Source organism: Linepithema humile, chromosome 2, assembly GCF_040581485.1.
Source record: "Linepithema humile isolate Giens D197 chromosome 2, Lhum_UNIL_v1.0, whole genome shotgun sequence".
In the NCBI taxonomy this organism is placed as follows: Eukaryota; Metazoa; Arthropoda; class Insecta; order Hymenoptera; family Formicidae; genus Linepithema; species Linepithema humile.
This window is the reverse complement of record NC_090129.1, coordinates 12,173,897-12,192,642: the sequence shown is the minus strand read 5'-3', so window position 1 is coordinate 12,192,642 and position 18,746 is coordinate 12,173,897. Positions and strand designations below refer to the sequence as shown.

Sequence of the window (18,746 nt, the reverse complement as noted above, 5' to 3'; positions counted from 1 at the left end):
AACAAAAATTAGTGTGCATACCTAAAAATAAATTACCTGTTGAAATAATTATAGATATAAGCACAGATGGTGCAACATTAAATGGATCTTTACAGTTTTGGCCAATACAATATAGAGTAACAAATATAGAAAATAATAAACCTATAATAGCAGGAGTTTATATTAGAAAATTAAAACCATGTGATCCTCATAAATTTATGCAACAATTTGTTGATGATGTTCTACAAGTCATACAAAATGGTGGAGTTTCCATGAATGATAGAAAAATTCCTGTCCGTATTAGATGCTTTATCGCAGATGCACCAGCAAGAGCATTAATTTTAAATCATAAGGGTCACATGTCTTCAAATCCATGTTCTAAATGCAAAGTTGAAGGGTTTAGATCATCCAATAGAATGGTATTTAATGTGTTTGAATCACCATTACGAACTGATTTAGAATATAACATGTGTGTAGATACAGAACATCATAATGGTAAAAGTCCATTATCTGCACTTCCAATGGGATTAGTTTCAAATGTTCCTTTTGAATATATGCATTTGGTTTTGCTTGGGGTTACTAAAAAACTGATTATTGCGTGGCTTGAAGGGAAGTATGCCGTGTCTAAATTATCTGGTAGACAAATAAATATAATTTCGACAAGACTGCTTTCTTGTAGCGCATATTGTCCACGTGAATTTTCTCGTCGGTGTAGAGATATTGTAGAATATAAAACTTTTAAGGCTACAGAATTTCGTACATTTTTAATATACACAGAATCTTCTGTTTTGCGCGATGTAGTGACACAGGATGTTTATATACATTTTCTATTATTATCCTGTGGTATCCGCATTCTTATGTCTGACATTTCATCTGATGAAGATATCTTATTTGCGGAAAAAATGCTACGAAAATTTGTAATTCTTAGTGAACATTTATACGGAATAGAATTTTTGTCATATAATTTGCACGGTTTACTTCATCTTGCCAACGAGGTTAAACTGTTGGGAAAGTTAGATTCATTTTCCGCATTTGATTTTGAGAATTACATGCCAGAATTTCGAAATTTTATACGTAAACCTCATCTTCCATTGCAACAGTTTGTACGAAGATTGCAGGAAATGAATTTACGCACTGTTTCTTCTAAATCAAATAGTTCTAACGGTACAATACGAGCATCCTGTACTCATAAGAATGGTCCTCTTTTACGTAACATCCCTTCTACATGTGTTCAATTTAAATTATTAAAAGTTAGTCACATTACATACGCGTGTTATGAACGCGATAATTGTTGTTGCTTAAAAAGTGGTATTATATGCATAATAGATAATATTGTTCAAATCTCAACAAAATATTATTTTATTGTGAAAAAATTTAAAGAAATTACAAATTTATATGATTACGTTGTTGACTCAAAATCAATGGGAGTATTTGAATGCCGTAATTTATCTGAACATTTTATTATTGGTTTGTCAGATATTTATACTAAATGTTTTAAAATTCCTAAATAGTGTGGAATTATTGGTGAGGAACATAATATTATTCCAAATGTGTGGGTAGTGACCACAATGTTTCCAGACTAAATACTAAACGAAATAGATCCTTAATTTGATGTATTTTGTTCTGATTTAATCTGTTTTTGAAATGCATATAATATTTAATAGTATATTTCTTATGGCAAATTCGGTTGGATGCACTACTGCGCACCAAGTGCACTCTTTTTCAGTTTTCTGAATTCTATTTCTTCTATTTAATTAAAAGTGCATAATGCTTGATAGTGCACTGAACTCTTGTTAAAAAATGATTAAATATTCATTATTTATACAAAACTTTGTGAAAGATATTAAGAAAAGCATACTTAGTGCACACTGGTGCATCCAACCGTATTTGTCATTATATAGCGCAGATACAGAATATCTATTCCAAATTAAAGAAACTTAGAAAACCTGAAAATTTACCTGATTTTTTAATTTTTAGAAGTTAGAGAATTTTAATAGAAATTTATTGAAACCCATGGAACTTTTAAAAAATTATTTCTTTTATCAACTTTTTTATATTGCATCGGTAATCTAATTTTCAGTTTTGTCGGTTTTTCTTTCTTTCCCTTCTTTTCCGTTTCTTTCTTTTTCTGCATCTCTTTTCCTTTCCTTTCTCTCCCCAACCCTTCCCTTCCCTTCTTTCACCTTTCCTTTCTGTTTTTTCCCTTTTTTTCATTTCTTTTCCTTTTCTTTCTTTTCCCTTCTCTTTCCTTCCTTTTCCTTTTCCTTTCTTTTCTTTCCTTTGCATTCTTTCCTTTTTTACTTTTCCTTTTCTTTTCTTTCCTTTTTTTTCCTTTTCTTTTCTTTTCTTTCCTTTTCTTTCTTTTCCTTTTCTTTCCCTTTCCCTTCCTTTTCTTTTTTTTCTTTTTCCTTTTTTTTTCTTCCTTTTTGTTCCTTTTCTTTCTTTTTCTTTCCTTTTCTTTCCTTTCCTTTCCTTTCCTTTCCTTTCTTTTCCTTTCCTTTCCCTTTCCCTTCCATTTCTTTTTTTTCTTTTTCCTTTCTTTTCCTTCCTTTTTGTTCCTTTTCTTTCCCTTCCTTTTCCTTTTCCTTTCCTTTCTTTCCTTTGCGTTCTTTCCTTTTTCTATACTTTTCCTTTCCTTTTCTTTCCTTTTTTTTTCCTTTTTTTTCCTTTCCTTTCCTTTTTTTCCTTTCTTTTCTTTTTTTTTCCTTTCCCTTTCCCTTCCATTTCTTTTTTTTCTTTTTTCTTTCTTTTCCTTCCTTTTTGTTCCTTTTCTTTCCCTTCCTTTTTCTTCTTTTTCTTTGCTTTTCCTTTTTTCCTTTCTTTTCGTTTCTTTGTCTTTCTTTCTTTTCGTAATTCTTACAAATAATGAAAGAAATTGAAATACAGAGACTTATTATTAATATCAGGATTTTTGTTATTGTTAAGAAATTTTAAGCAAATTAGAAAAATCAGATAATTTTGAGAAATTCTTTAAAAAAGATTTAAATAGACATTCTGTGAATTGTTTAAAAATTTTGCTTAGAAAAAATATAAAAAAAGGTGGCAAATGTAAAATTCTTTTTTATATTAAGTAGTGTTACTTTTATTTGTATAAAAAAATATTGTATATGACAGAATTGATTAATGTAATAATTTCTATAAATAACGTAATCAACATAGGTGCCTGATGTATCTTGCTGTTGCGCATAACTTAGTGAGTAATGTTATACTTCACAGAGATATGATAATGTATTGTATAACTTGTAATTACAAATGTGATATTTGTAAAATATCTAAATTTGTAGTTATTAAGATATGTAACATTAAGGTCCGAATTCATAGTCGTTTCTCAAATCTCAGATCTCATTAGTACTAATGCGGCCTTTTGATTGGTTCATTCTCTTGATTCAAGATCTGAGATTGAGATCTGAGATTTGAGAAACGACTATGATCTCGGGCCTAAGGTCCAAGGCCTAAGGTCTCTAACATTTGTATTTTTTGTAACATGAAAGACATGTATTATTTTTTTCTACTTAGCATAAAATGTCTAATGTTAAAAGTACAATAAAAAGTTGTACAGACAAACATGCGATGAAAGATTTGAAAATGACTTCAAAAGGAAGACATATAATAAAACCGAAAAAATTGCTTACAATTGCTTCTTCTGATGAAAAACGGAAGATTAAAAGAAAAATTAAGAAAGGCAAATCTACAAATATACGTGAAGAATTGTATGATCTGCAGTCATGTGCAGCACAACTAAATATATTAAAAGATATTACTTCTTCAAACTACTTGGACAAATGCAAAATAAAATATGTTATGGAAACACCGAAACACAATGCAAATAATATTTTATCTCGCAGTATCAGCATGGATACATTGTCACACAATGGCTACGCAAAAGAATCAAAACAAATAAAACATACCAATCGTGCATTATCATTCAATAATCAGAATGTACGATCAATAAAATATGATACAAGTCATACATTAACAAATTTTATTGGACAAGACTGTGGCATGTCTTGCAATAATGAGAATTCTACATTGGTCTCAAGTAAAACCGAAATGCCATCTGGAAGTGGAATACATAGTTTGGAAAAAAATAATATTGTTACAACAAGATACATAAAGCCAACTATAATAGAAAATTCCTCTGCAAAATCATTAAATATAAATACTCGATTTATTCCTATTTCAAACATCTCTGAAATGAATAATCGTCAATTTGTTTCTGTTGAGGATTCTAATGGTCTTGATGTTCATCATAAAAAAAATACAGAAAGCAATAACAAAAATGAAGAAACATCTCTTTTATTAGACATTAATGAGATACCGATTATTTTTCGAGACAACTTAAAAGAATCTGGTAAGATTTAAGTTTGTACTGCATGTATAAAAGTAATTTACAATTATATGATTTTAATAATCGTGTCCCAACTTAGCCGCTCTTGTCTCAGATTATTTTTTTCGATCCTTTCTTTCCTTAGGAATCTTAAAATATTCATTGTACATCTCTATGATTCTCGAAATATGAGATCTGTGCACTTTAATTTTCTGTACACTATACGCGAACCTTGAATTGAGATTAGTGTACAACTTAATAATTTATATATTTAGCAAAATTTATTTCTTTATAGAAATTATAAAAATTTTTTGCACGTACATTTAGCGTCGGCCTTAGAGTCTTTATTTTTTGAATATGTTTGTCAAAACAATATGGGCCTGTTCAATTATATGTTAGTGATTTTAATAAATTTTTTTAAATATATGTAACAAATTTTAAAAAATATGTTTACATATCTGCGTTGTTAAAAAATATGCTTTAATAAAAAAATTAAAATAAAATAAATAATAATTTTATTTATATTTTTGCAGATTGTCTGAGATTAAACTCATCCAATCAAAACGAAAGAAAGGAAGACGAAATTATTAAACTTTTGAGGTGCGTAAGTAATATTTATTTTTCTTCTAATAATACTACTTTTTTAGTTTTCTTAGAATTTATGTCAAAATCAAGTGCAACATTATAGCAATAACATTATACTAGCAGATTTATTATATTGATACTAATAAAAATTATATTAATGAGAAATTTATAGCAAACATACATTATTTTTATTTTATGAAATATCTTTAATGTTACAGAAAAGTGATAGAGCAAAATGCAGTAATATTATCAGACATAAAAATGTTGAAAGAACATCATGTATTGACGACGCAAAACAGTTTATATGAAAAACCAGATGGCTTTCCATTAACAACAATCGAAGATTTTCAGGAATTGGAAACTGATAAAGATCGTTTGCAGAAATTGGTATTTAATATTTATTTTGCCATATACATAATATTTTTTGTAAAAGACATAATTATAAATAATACGATTTTGTTACAGGCATCATATCTAAAGTTTATTGGGGGAATCAAATTAAGAGAAGCTCTCGGTCATTTTCAAAAGAAAACCATGACAGATAAATTGACCTCTATGTTTACTTATTGGGGTAGGAAGGAACATTCATTGGCCTTTTATAATACACAAACTGTAAAAGTGTTTTTTTGTAAGTATTTTTCGGAATTGCATTTTATATAAAAGCACAATATATATAATATATATATATTTTATACCTTGAATAAGTTCTCGCTGTTTTTTTTGTTAAAAAAAACATTAATTTAAAATATAAGGCTTACAATAACTTTACTCAAAGTATTGTCCATCATTAGAGACCACTTTCTCCCATCTTTCTGGCAGTAATTGAATCCCCCGTCGAAAAAACGATTCATCTTTTGACGCAATCCATGAATCGACCCATTTTTCGGTTTCTTCGAAAGAATGGAAGCGCTGCTCGCTCAAACCATGCGCCATCGACCGAAACAAGTGGTAATCCGAGGGGGCTATGTCCGGTGAATACAGCGGGTGAGGTAGAACTTCCCATTGAAGCGTTTCCAGGTAAGTTTTGACTGGTTTTGCCACATGTGGCCGAGCATTGTCATGTAACAAAATGACTTTGTCGTGTCTCTGCCCGTATAGTGGCCGCTTTTCTTTTAGAGCTCGACTCAAACGCATCATCTGAAGTCGATAGCGAGCTCCCGTGATAGTTTCATTAGGTTTAAGCAGCTCATAATAAATTACGCCCTGCTGATCCCACCAAATGCAGAGCAGAAGTTTCGAACCATGGATATTCGGCTTTGCCGACGATGTTGATGCATGGCCGGGCTTACCCCACGATTTTCTACGCTTAGGATTATCGTAGTGTATCCACTTTTCATCTCCAGTGATGATACGGTGCAGAAAACCTTTTCTTTTATGCCGTTGAAGCAGCAATTCACACATGAGAAAACGTCGTTCAACGTCTCTCGGCTTCAACTCATACGGCACCCAATGTCCTTGCTTTTGGATCATTCCTAACGCTTTTAAACGTTTTGAAACTGTTGACGCATCTACTTGCAATGTTTTCCCGAGCTCTACTAGCGTCTGACATGGATCTAGATCAAGCAATGCCTCCAATTCTTCGTCTTCAAACTTTGTCGGTGCTCCAGAACGTTCTTTATCTTCAAGGTCAAAGTCATTATTTTTAAAGCGCCTAAACCAGTCTCTGCATGTCGTATTCGACAGAGCATTGTCACCATATGTTTCAACAAGAATTCTGTGTGCTTCAGCTGCAGATTTCTTTTGAATAAAGCAGTGCAATAAAATTCCCCGCAAAAACACTTTATTTGGCACAAAAGTAGACATTTTCGCAATAGGTAATTAAACACGTGGTTGACACTGTGGTAAACTGTATCTACTAGAATTTGAGGTTACATATAGTACTACTTAGCTGATGCGTTTCCGTACGAAATTCCATGCACAGAGTGCCGCTACGCCATCTTTTAAGAAACAGCGAGAACTTATTCAAGGACCTAATATATATAAAAACAGCATATAAAAACACAATATGCACTATTATATAATTATAATTTTATATATGTGTATATATATGTCAAATGGTCTGTTCCGAGACACTTTCCGATATTTATTGGCACATTCCGAGACATTTGTCTTGTTCCAGGCCTGACCTGGAAGAATCCTATGTCAAATGGCTGTTTCCAGGACAGTCCTGGAAAACTAATGTATGTACATATGAAAACTGTACATCCAAATGTATATACAAAAAAAAAAATGTATACAAATGTTATCCAACAATGCCAAATAAAGTATAAACAGTGTATTATTGATCTTCATACATCAAAATCATCAATTTACTTATATAATTAAGAAAATCGCGTAAAATAGTGCATAATAATATAAAAGAGATAAAATTGAAAAACAATGATTTTTTAAAGTACATAAATTCAAATATTCTTGTAAAACGCATTCAACATACATACGTACAAATGTTAAAAAACACGGTCAGGTAATTTCATTCCACAAAAAATATGTTATTTATAATGTTGACATCAAATAACGTAAAAAGACGTAATTTATATATAACAAAAAAGCAAGTTTTTACATCAACACCTTGATTACTTTTTAAAAAATTATACGGGACATTTAGATAAAAAATAAAAAATTACTTGAAAGTGACTTAGGATGAATGTATTCCGAGGCGAGTTGTTTAATCAAATGTCTAATATATATTATTTACGAAAATACGCTTGTGTCCTGGAAACGAACGTTAGGCCACAAAATAATATTTTCACTTTTCTCAGAAATTTATCGCATTTAACGTACATACAAACATTTGGAAACGCGGTTAAGGAATATCGGTTCACGTCTTTCGCAAAGGTGTGTAATTTAATAAAAATATTGACAACAAATAACGTAAAAGACGCAACTCATATATAATAGGAATGTGTGTTTTTAAGCCAACGCTTTGATTGCTTTTTGGTAAAATTAGACGGGACATCTCAAACGAAAATCAGAAATTATTTGAAATTGATTTAAGATAAATGTATTCCGAGGTGAGTTGTTCATTTAAGTGTTTAATATACGTTATTTACGAAAATACGCTTGTGTCCTGGAAACGAACGTTTGGCCACAAAATGATATTTTCACTTTTCTCAGAAATTTAACGCATTTAACGTACATACAAACATTTGGAAACGCGGTTAAGGAATATCGGTTCACGTCTTTCGCAAATGTGTGCAATTTAATAAAAATATTGACAACAAACAACGTAAAAGACGCAACTCATATATAATAGGAATGTGTGTTTTTAAGCCAACGCTTTGATTGCTTTTTGGTAAAATTAGACGGGACATCTCAAACGAAAATCAGAAATTATTTGAAATTGATTTAAGATAAATGTATTCCGAGGTGAGTTGTTCATTTAAGTGTTTAATATACGTTATTTACGAAAATACGCTTGTGTCCTGGAAACGAACGTTAGGCCACAAAATGATATTTTCACTTTTCTCAGAAATTTAACGCATTTAACGTATATACAAACATTTGGAAACGCGGTTAAGGAATATCGGTTCACGTTTTTTGCAAAGGTGTGCAATTTAATAAAAATATTGACAACAAATAACGTAAAAAACGCAACTCATATATAATAGGAATGTGTGTTTTTAAGCCAACGCTTTGATTACTTTTTGGAAAATTAGACGGGACATCTCAAACGAAAATCAGAACTTATTTGAAAGTGACTTAAGATAAGTGTATTCCGAGGTGAGTTGTTTATTTAAGTGTCTAATATACGTTATTTACGAAAATACGCTTGTGTCCTGGAAACGAACATTAGGCCACAAAATAATATTTTCACTTTTCTCAGAAATTTAACGCATTTAACGTACATACAAACATTTGGAAACGCGGTTAAGGAATATCGGTTCACGTCTTTCGCAAAGGTGTGCAATTTAATAAAAATATTGACAACAAATAACGTAAAAGACGCAACTCATATATAATAGGAATGTGTGTTTTTAAGCCAACGCTTTGATTGCTTTTTGGAAAATTAGACGGGACATCTCAAACAAAAATCAGAAATTATTTGTAATTGATTTAAGATAAATGTATTCCGAGGTGAGTTGTTCATTTAAGTGTTTAATATACGTTATTTACGAAAATACGCTTGTGTCCTGGAAACGAACTTTAGGCCACAAAATGATATTTTTACTTTTCTTAGGAATATAACGCATTTAACGTGCATACAATCATTTGAGAACACGTTCGGAAAATATCAGCTTACGTTATTTCGCAAAGGTGGGTTTCATTAGAATGTTGACAACAAGTAATGCAAAAATGTATAACTTATACACTCGAAACTATTTATTAACACTTGATGTTACACTAAATTTTAACATTTCAGGGACATTGTATATTTTATTAATACTTTTTAATAAAAGATTCTGTTGGTACAATAATAATATACTATATTATATAATATTACACATATCAAACTTGTATTTTTATTAATTATTATCATACTTTTTTAAAAAGAATAGTTAAATACTATAAATATAAATTTAAACACAACTTATGTTTGTTTTTTCTTATTTGAATTTATAGTATCTGTGTGTTAAGGTATAAGTAGTATAGTTTCGAGTGTATAAGTTATACATTTTTGCGTTACTTGTTGTCAACATTCTTATGAAAAACACACCTTTACAAAATGACATGAACCAATTTTTCCGACCGTGTTCTTAAATGCGTTAAATTCCTAAAAAAAATGAAAATATTATTTTGATGCCTAACGTTCGTTTCCAGGACACAAGCGTTTCATTTAAAAAGATGAATGACCTTCACATTTCCGTTTCTATCCAAAGTCAAACTAATATTCTTATCTTTTTTTATCCTCCAAACTCTACAACTTTTGTCTAAAGCATTTTTTTCTACAATCAAAAATAAAAAAGTATTTTGAAGGAGTAAATTAAAATGACACCCTGTACATGTAAAAAATACATACGAACAATATCTTTGTTATTTATATGTAATATAAAATTTAATGACAAGTAAGAAATAAATAAATTTATATTTAACTATGTAGTATACTTTTTCTTATTTTATTCTATTATCATAATAATACATGCAAAATACATAGAGTCTTAATTATCATAAATGTATCTTTTTCTAATAATATATATTAGTATATTAATATATATATATATATATATATATATATATATATATATATATATATATATAAAGTATATATTGTATTAATCATAAGTAATAATCTCAAATTTTTATATTTTATCATATTGCAGTAGATTATCTATGTTTCTAACATAATAATAATTGAACTTGTATTAGTTTTCTTTAATTTATCTCTTTCATTTCAATTATTCAGTTTTGTTTTTTAATGATTTAATTAAAATATAGTAATTAATTAAAGTAACTAATTAAAATATAATATAATATAGTATTTTATCACATGCGGATTATAAAAACTAAAATTATTATATGTTTTAAGCGTAAACACAAATATTTTTATGAAATTTCTCTCAAATCCATTAATAAACTAAATAAATTTTTTTTAATAATGAAAAAAATAAACATTTCTATAATAGAAATAATTCTTTTACACTTTAACATTTTTATACCGATATAAAATATTGTATTTTCTCACATGTGGATTATAAAAACTAAAATTAAGATATGTTTTTAAGTGTAAACACAAATATTTTTATAAAATTTCTCTCAAAATCCATCAATAAAGTAAATAAATTTCTTTTAATAATGAATAAAAAATAAACATTTCTGTAATAAAAATAATTCTTTTGAACTTTATCATTTTTATACCGATATTCCACCTGAATATGTATCTATACTTTGGTACTGCCAATAACAAAACTGAATAATTGAAATGAAAGGGACTAACTGAAGAAGATTGATACAAGTTCAATTATTATTATGTTAGATATATAGATAATCTACTGCAATATTATAAAATATAAAAATTTGAGATTATTACTTATGATTAATAATGGAAAAAGATACGTTTATGATAATTAATTTTTTAGCATTTATCGCGTTTTGTATTGCGAATTTGATTGTGTAGCCAAGTCTTTATTGTTGCTGGTTGACGATTTTTTTAAATATTATTGCGCGTTTTAGACGTTATTTCTTTAAAAGAAGGTAAAATTGAATTGTTAATATACTTGTCGAACAGAAATAAAGCTGTTTGTATTTCTTCTTCTGTCCAACGTATTCTTCTGGTCTTTCCGTATGGAGGTGCTAAAAATAAATTATTATATATGTATAAATCTATAAATATATTGTCAGAGAAATTAAGATAAGTAATAAATTTTAATATAAAAAGAAAAATTATACAATTCTTTAATGATTTTATTGATGGTAGCTGCAATATTAAAATACTTACTGAACCGTTTTTTTTTGTTGACACACTCTTGGTCTGAATTACATTCATTTTTTATTGCGCGTTTATTTGTAATCTTTCGTTTTAGCGAAGTTTTCTTTAAATCTTTAACATGTAGCAATGTGTCACTTTCTAATGTTTCGTCTTCAATTGTATTATTAAGAATGAATTTTACATAAAATATATAATAAAAGTTTTATTTTCTCATTTATAATATATGATAAATTAGGTAAATATGATAAATTAGGTTGTATCATATGATGAAATTGCCGTTCCTATATGTCAAAATAAAAATGCTGTATTTTCAAGAAAATAAATTTTATGTAATCAAAACATGTACTATTAACATTAATAGTTTTCTGCCAACATAATACCAAATTGTATATTCCATTTTTAAAAAATTTTGGATTTTTAGAAACAAAAATAAGAAACAAATTATCAAACATATCGAATATCGGTATTTCCATATGGTATAACCAAATAAATGCTAAATATAATATTTTAAAGATACTTCATAATTACTCTAAAACTAAGCTACTATTAACTATATAAGCTATTATTAAAATACCTGTGTTTTGAATTTCATTAATACTACTCTCTGAAGTATTAGTTTCCATTGTAGTGTTAGATATTATCGAATTGTTTGTAGTATTAGTAGTGTTTGTAGTATTTGTACTGTTATGTGCAGATGTATTTTGAGTTTTCTCTAAAATTTTTGCTATATTTAAGATATCTGATTCTGCCACAGGTTGTCTGTAAACGTTTTTATGTATATCTTTATGATGACCCATAAAATCAGCAATAAGAGAAATTTCAGTATCCGGTAAATGTGCACATTTTGTAGCCATATCTTTACGTAAAATAGTTCCTCTTAAGCTTTTCTTGTTCTCTGCCCCACATATATTAGAAAATTCCCGCATCAATTTACTCGCCCTTAAATACCTAAATCGATTTTTATCTATACCTAGTAATCCGAATATATATGGATTTTTAGAGCTTACTCCTGCCAATTTTCGATATTTTAAAATTATTTCTATGGTCTCCTTCATTTTTGCATTCAAGAGGACTGGAACATTGCGATTTAGTTTGCCACGAATGATGAAACGAACGTACTTTAAAGCAGATTTTTTTTCTTTTTCTGGTAATCTCTTATATAATTCATCTTCTTTTGTAATTTTCATGAAATTTTTATAATCAATAATATAAGCTCTCTCTATTTCTCCTGCACGACGCCGATTGAAGATTTGGATTATTATCAATATTGCTTCAGCGAGTGATTTCCAAGCATGAAACGTGAATTTATTTTTTATTTCTCGCATCCTAGATATTCTTTTTTCTTCTAAATAGTTATTTAACTTTTTGATATCTGATATTTTTGGAAGATTTACTATCTTTTTTCGACTGTTTCTAGTTTGTGTTTCTGTAACTGTTTTATTAACAGTACTACCATATTCAATTTCTAAGATCTTCAGAAAATTTTTTGCTAATTTTTGTTTTTCATATTCATGTTGTTTAATAAATTCGTTGATTAAAATTTTAGATAATTTTTTTAAACATGTGCCTAGAGCTGTAGCATTATATGGTACTTTATATGATTCTGTGTCTTCATTATATTTAGCAACTATATTTACTGCTTTTATGGCGATATCATAATATTTTGGATCAAATAGCATTTGTAATTCTTCTATTTTTGGTTCAATTGATCTCAATGCTTCTAAATATCGTCCAAGAAGTCGCAACTGTTGTCGTATGTGATCTCCTAAATGCTGTAATCTATGAATTTGACAGAGGTAATTTCCATATAGTATAATAAGTAAATCGTATTTTATTAAGTTGTAAATGTTATCATTTCGCATTACTGGAAGAATGTCTTTCCTTAATTTAAGGCTTGCTCGATTATGAACAGATTGTGCAGCGCTTCGTCCTAATTTCAATATATTTCGAACTGTATCTTTCTTCTCAGCGCAAATGCGATAATGGTGCCTGAGGTTATGTATTGCATAATGTCCTTTACAATTGAAACATGGTAAAAAATAAGAACCATATTGTTTTTCTTTTTCAGTAAGTCTTCTTACAACAATCATAGAACCACTATTTAGATTTGCTTGTGTATTAAATTTAAAGTTACCCTTTTTTCTTATTTGACTTATTACTTTTCTGCGTTCCCCAGATTTTTTTGGAAACAATAAAAACTTTTTTACTTCTTCTTCATTTTTGTGTTTTAATTCTAAGTGGCGAGCAATTTTAGTTTGCATAGTATTGCAGTAAAAGCAAAAATTAGATTTTTTATCTCTTTTCGGCCCTCGAGACAATTCTACAAATAATTCATCATTATTGCATGTTCTTATTTCTTCTACTAACATATCGTCTTTTTTATTTATGATTTCATTTTCTAAGCAATTCTCTGATATGTCAGATTCATTTGCAATTTCTGAATCATCAATTTTACAAATTTCTCCGTTTCCAATATTAATATTTGTATCATTTAAACTCTGACTATGAATAGATGGTTCATAATCCGGATCTTCATCGTTTATGCTAGTTGAAATTTTATCTTCTTTAAAATCTGAAATAAATATTTATTTTCAAATATTCTATTTAAAAAAATACATGCATGTTAAAATATCCTATTTTATTTTATCAAATTATAGAAGTGCTAAATAAAAGAAAATAGTTGAGTAATTGATAAATCTTATTTACATGACAAATTGATAAATTAGTAACAAATAAATATTAACCTTAGAAAAATAACACAATAAAAATTAAATTATATTAAAAAATTATATCTTAATTATTTTTTGTTAGCTTAATTTAAAAGAATTCATAAATAATATGACAACTGTTATTTTCGTATAACAACAAAGAAAGATATTAAAACAAAAATAAGTATTAATTTACATTATAGTACAATTTGATGAGATAGGAACAGCATATTTGTAAAAGTTCTAATTACTAAGAATTATTTCACACATAAGCTTATTAATATATCTAAGTTTAATATTATTAACTTTCGTAATCCTTTTTGTAAATATACAGTAACTTTTGTCAGCAAAACTAATACTGAACATAATTTAATTACTTTTTAAAAGAATAAGTCAATAAGAATATTATATATATGTATATATACCTGTATTTAACGAGACATTTGCAACTTGTGGGTTATTGTAACATAATTCACCATTGTTGTTTACTATGGAAGACTTAACTTCATTTAAGCCACAAAGTGTTATCAAAGTAGTATCCAGATCAGTCTCTCCATAGACAGATGTAAACATGGATTTATTTTGAGCTAGTATTTCGTGATTCGTTTTTTTACTATTATTTGTGTCTGTTACATTTGTGTCAAAAATATTTATATCAGAAATATTGATATCAGAGATATTTATATCGGAAAGCTCTAAAGATTTCTCTAAAATTGATGTATTGAATGAACTATCTGCTGTCGAGTCCATACTTTTTGGTAAAACGAGCATATTTATTTTGCACTTTTTGTTTTCTATAATTCGAGGGTAGTTTCTAGAAGATTTAGTTTGATCTAATACAGAACTTTTCAAATTTTTATTAGTTGTAATATCAGCCTGAAATTTATCATTGTAGTAAAAATCAGACTCCACATCCAAATCTAAATATGAGTTTGTTATATTATTTGGATCTTTATGTTGATTTTGAACTTGATTTATCATTTCTATATTTGAATCAAATGTGTTATCATTTATTATATTAATCTGCTCATAACCTGAAAATAATTTAAAAATTCTTAGTGTATCACACATTTTGTTGAAAGATCTTTTAAGAAGATTAGAAAAAGTTTTTAAATATTTTTAAAGCATGTAAATATTTTTAAAATATATACTTTATATAACATACAAATATATACTTTATATAAATATACATGACATATATATGACAAATTTATATAACATATATAAATGTTTTATAAATATATGTCTAAGCCAATGATGCAATATTGCGCATAGTGGTTCTCGCTTATGTGGGGCTCGGGACTATTATGCATATCGCATCTCTGATCTATTTTATATCGCATAGATATATATATGTATATATATATATATTGTTGTTTTGTTATTTTTATCCATGAAGATTTTTAATATAATTAACATTAACATTGTAAAATTAGCATTGTAAAATTGGTCTTAAGATGTAATTCTATTACATTTATTACATTTTTTACTAAACAATTTTTCACAATATACATACCTAGTAAATCATAATTTAGTTCTTTAGTTTAGTGTCAGTATTATTTTGTATTTCTGCATCAACTGTCTTTGAAAAATTAGATTCTTTATTGGTGTTGCACTCAGGTTTAGTATTAATATATTGAACAATTGATAATTTGGCTTTGCGCTTACAATCTTCGTTCAATACAATTTTCGGTGAATGATTCTGCATTCTTTCCTTCATTTCTAAAAAAATGTAGTTTTATTTATATTATTTTCTGGTAATAATTTATATAATATTACTAATTACTTATATAATACAATAACTTATATAATAATTATATATAATAATTATTTTATATAAGTGTGTATACCCAGTAAACACAGAACATTGCAGCAACATTGCGGCAATGTTTGCAATATTGCTGTAATGTTGCTACAATGTTGCAACATTGCCGCAATATTGCTGCAGTGTTCTGTGTTCACTGGGTAATTATATATAATAATTATTAAATATAAGTTATAAGTATTAAAAATAATTAAAATATATAACTTATATAATAATTATTTATATACTTGTACTTCATCTTGATTTATATGTGAAGTAAGACAGCATTCATTTTTATTCAGTCAATATTTAATGTGTAGTAATACTTATCAAATTGATTATACACTGGTTTTTTTATGATTAGTAGTAATTGTTATCTTGTATCACTGTACTAACTATATTTAAAAGATCAAATTCTTTAATATTCTTACCCTTAGTTTTACTATTTGAACACTGAGATCTTAATATTTTGGCATTGCACTTTAACACAGTTTTTATCAAATGAGGATTTACGTTTTCATCATTTTCTTTATCTAAAAATAAGATTAAATTTTATTGAGTTTTTATTTTATAAACTATATAAAAAGTATAACCTAAATTTTCTTGATAACATATTTAGTAGATATTTATTATATCACATACCTAACTGATCATATATTAGTTTTTTAATATTGGTATCAGGGTTACTTTTTAATACTGATTCAGTTATCTGTGAATGTGGACTGGATATGACTTTATTTTTATTGCACGTAGTTTCACTATTTGCACACTGGATATCTGATAATTTGTTAATGTCCTTTATTATAACCTTTGGTGAACTAGTATCTAAGCTCTTTTTTATTTCTAAAAGAGTGTGTCTTTCATCTGAAAATAATTAAAATTAATTTATTATATTTGTTTCGTAATCAGTTTGATGCAATTGTAATTTGTATTATATTTTTACTTATTTCACTGTAACTTTCTAAATGCCCAAAGACTTGAAATAATATTCTACTTACCCGACTTACAAAAGAATATTCCAACGCATCGTTTTCCATTTTCTAGTTTTATCCAATAATCTTTTTTCCTTTTACGACTTACGTTACTTGATTGTACAACGATCATTTGTTTAGTATGTTTAATTTTAAGTAAGGAAAACATGATTAAAGCTAGAAGTATGAAAAACAATGTACAGTATGTATTTACATCAAAGCTACTAATTACCGTGCAATTTAAGATTACATAACCTGAAGTACGTCTGCAGCATGTATCGTGTCCGGTAATAGCATAGACGTAATAAGTATAGACTGCTCATGACGTTCGCAGAGTGTCGAGAGTTTAGAAAGAGTAAGAAGAATTTGAATAGAATCCTTTTCTCTGTCACACATACTCTTCCTAACCGAGTTGAAAAGAAATAGCGATTCTATTGAAATTGTGCGTTCTCTATACACGCTTCGCTTAGGCGTAGAGATAGGAAACGAGCAATCTATACTTACTACGTCTATGGGTAATAGCAAAATTTTGACAATAAGAGTTAGTACAATAAGTTAGTACAAGAGTTAGTACAATAAGAGTCTACAGTACATTTTGGCTGTGTTCCGATTTACTGCCAGTATTGAAAATCTATAGTTTACGTCACGTACGCGACAGATTATGATAATATGTGCGTTATTACAATCGGCGTTCCATTGTAAATTTATTTGTAAGATTGTCATTGAAGATGGTTTAATATCAGAAAACCAAAACGTTAGATATTTTTGTTAAAAATAAAGAATTTTTCGGCAAAGATAACTTGCTGTGGCTCTATGCCTTTTTATATTATCCATTTTTATATTATTTACTTAAAAAAAATAAAAGTATTTTAATGAATAAAAACATCGCATATAACATATATTTCATTGATAATTTTTTTTCAAAAATTGATGTCCTACAAAAAATTTTTTACATAAATAAATAAAAATAAATTATGAATACAAGATAAATAAGAATGGCGAAATTTAATTATTATTAATTGCTACATATACAAACTTCTCTTACTTTCAAATTTCTTTTCTTACTTCTTAGAAACTTCTCTTACTTACAAATTTCTTTTACTTGCAGGATTTTTTTTTTTAATTAAATGCTTCCAAACATGTAAATAAATATTGTTTAAAACTATATATAGCTTATTTATTTGATATAAAAATTAATAATTTTATCCTTTGTTGGTGTATTTGAAAAAAATTCTATATATTGTATGTTTGTCCTGGAACATACCATTATACATAGAATTTTTCCAGGACAGTCCTGGAAATCAACATTGTCCTGGAAGTTGCTATTATGCAAGTGTCTTGGAAAACTTTAAAAACGTAATATCTCAAAAACGGAAAAAAATATTGAATTTTTTGTGATCGGAATGTGTTTGAATCATAATCCTTTATTGAAATGCAGTAAAAAAACACGAGATTTTTAAGTGTCCCGGAACAAACCCTTTGACACATATATATATATATATATATATATATATATATATATATATTAAATAATCATATATAATATAATTTATATATATATATATATATATATATATATATATATAAATTATATTATATATGATTATTTACAACTTTTAAATATCAATCAAAATAATGTATAAATATTATGTTTTAGATGCAGCTAAAATGTGCCCAAATTTTGAAGGGCCCTTAACAAGGACCGCATTTAAATTAGAAATGATGGAAGTTTTTCGTGCTGCAAAACAACGGCACTATCTGAAAAGTAAAGTTAAAACTTCAGCAGCTATTTTAGAAACGGAAACATCTTATACAGATATATTTCCTGAAGCAGTATTTGATGAAAATGTTCCTGATGAAGACACTGCTGACACTTCAGAAATGGAAGATAATGTGTCCGAAAGTGATTAATCTAAAAAATAAGATAATGAGACTTATATATATAAATATATCTTAAAATGTAGCGTGTACAATTGTGCGAAATTGATTGGAAAAATTTTAATGTTTA

The 18,746-nt window shown here is 27.5% G+C and overlaps 1 protein-coding gene and 1 long non-coding RNA gene across 4 annotated transcripts; one reads left to right on the top strand and one right to left on the bottom strand.

Annotated features, from left to right (window-relative positions):
• Nucleotides 1-3,654: 3,654 nt before the first annotated feature.
• On the top strand, nucleotides 3,655-7,619 carry LOC136998212 (uncharacterized). Its single transcript, XR_010888841.1, has 2 exons — nucleotides 3,655-5,519; nucleotides 7,011-7,619. It is a non-coding gene; the product is annotated as an uncharacterized lncRNA (long non-coding RNA).
• A 3,898-nt stretch (nucleotides 7,620-11,517) lies between these two features.
• Nucleotides 11,518-17,237, bottom strand: LOC136997700 (uncharacterized). 3 transcript variants are annotated; one of them, XR_010888331.1, is made up of 7 exons: nucleotides 16,766-16,906; nucleotides 16,410-16,631; nucleotides 16,199-16,300; nucleotides 15,480-15,685; nucleotides 14,389-14,997; nucleotides 11,830-13,827; nucleotides 11,518-11,536 (listed from the first exon to the last, which is right to left on the bottom strand). XR_010888331.1 is itself a non-coding variant. In XM_067348761.1 (4 exons), the coding sequence occupies exons 1-4, from the start codon at nucleotides 16,905-16,907 to the stop codon at nucleotides 15,495-15,497; spliced, it is 657 nt and encodes a 218-aa protein (XP_067204862.1). In that variant the 5' UTR covers nucleotides 16,908-17,237; the 3' UTR covers nucleotides 15,410-15,494. The 3 variants fall into 3 exon arrangements, 1 of the variants encoding a protein (XP_067204862.1); XR_010888330.1 differs by lacking the exon at nucleotides 11,518-11,536 and having other exon boundaries at nucleotides 16,766-17,237; XM_067348761.1 differs by lacking the exons at nucleotides 11,518-11,536; nucleotides 11,830-13,827; nucleotides 14,389-14,997 and having other exon boundaries at nucleotides 15,410-15,685; nucleotides 16,766-17,237.
• Nucleotides 17,238-18,746: the final 1,509 nt, after the last annotated feature.

Coding starts and splice junctions, on each gene's coding strand:
- LOC136997700 (XM_067348761.1), bottom strand. CDS start 16,907: ATGTTTTCCTTACTTAAAATTAAACATACTAAACAAATGATCGTTGTA. Junction 16,632..16,765: donor AATATTCTTTTGTAAGTCGG/GTAAGTAGAATA, acceptor AATTATTTTCAG/ATGAAAGACACACTCTTTTA. Junction 16,301..16,409: donor ACTAATATATGATCAGTTAG/GTATGTGATATA, acceptor TCTTATTTTTAG/ATAAAGAAAATGATGAAAAC.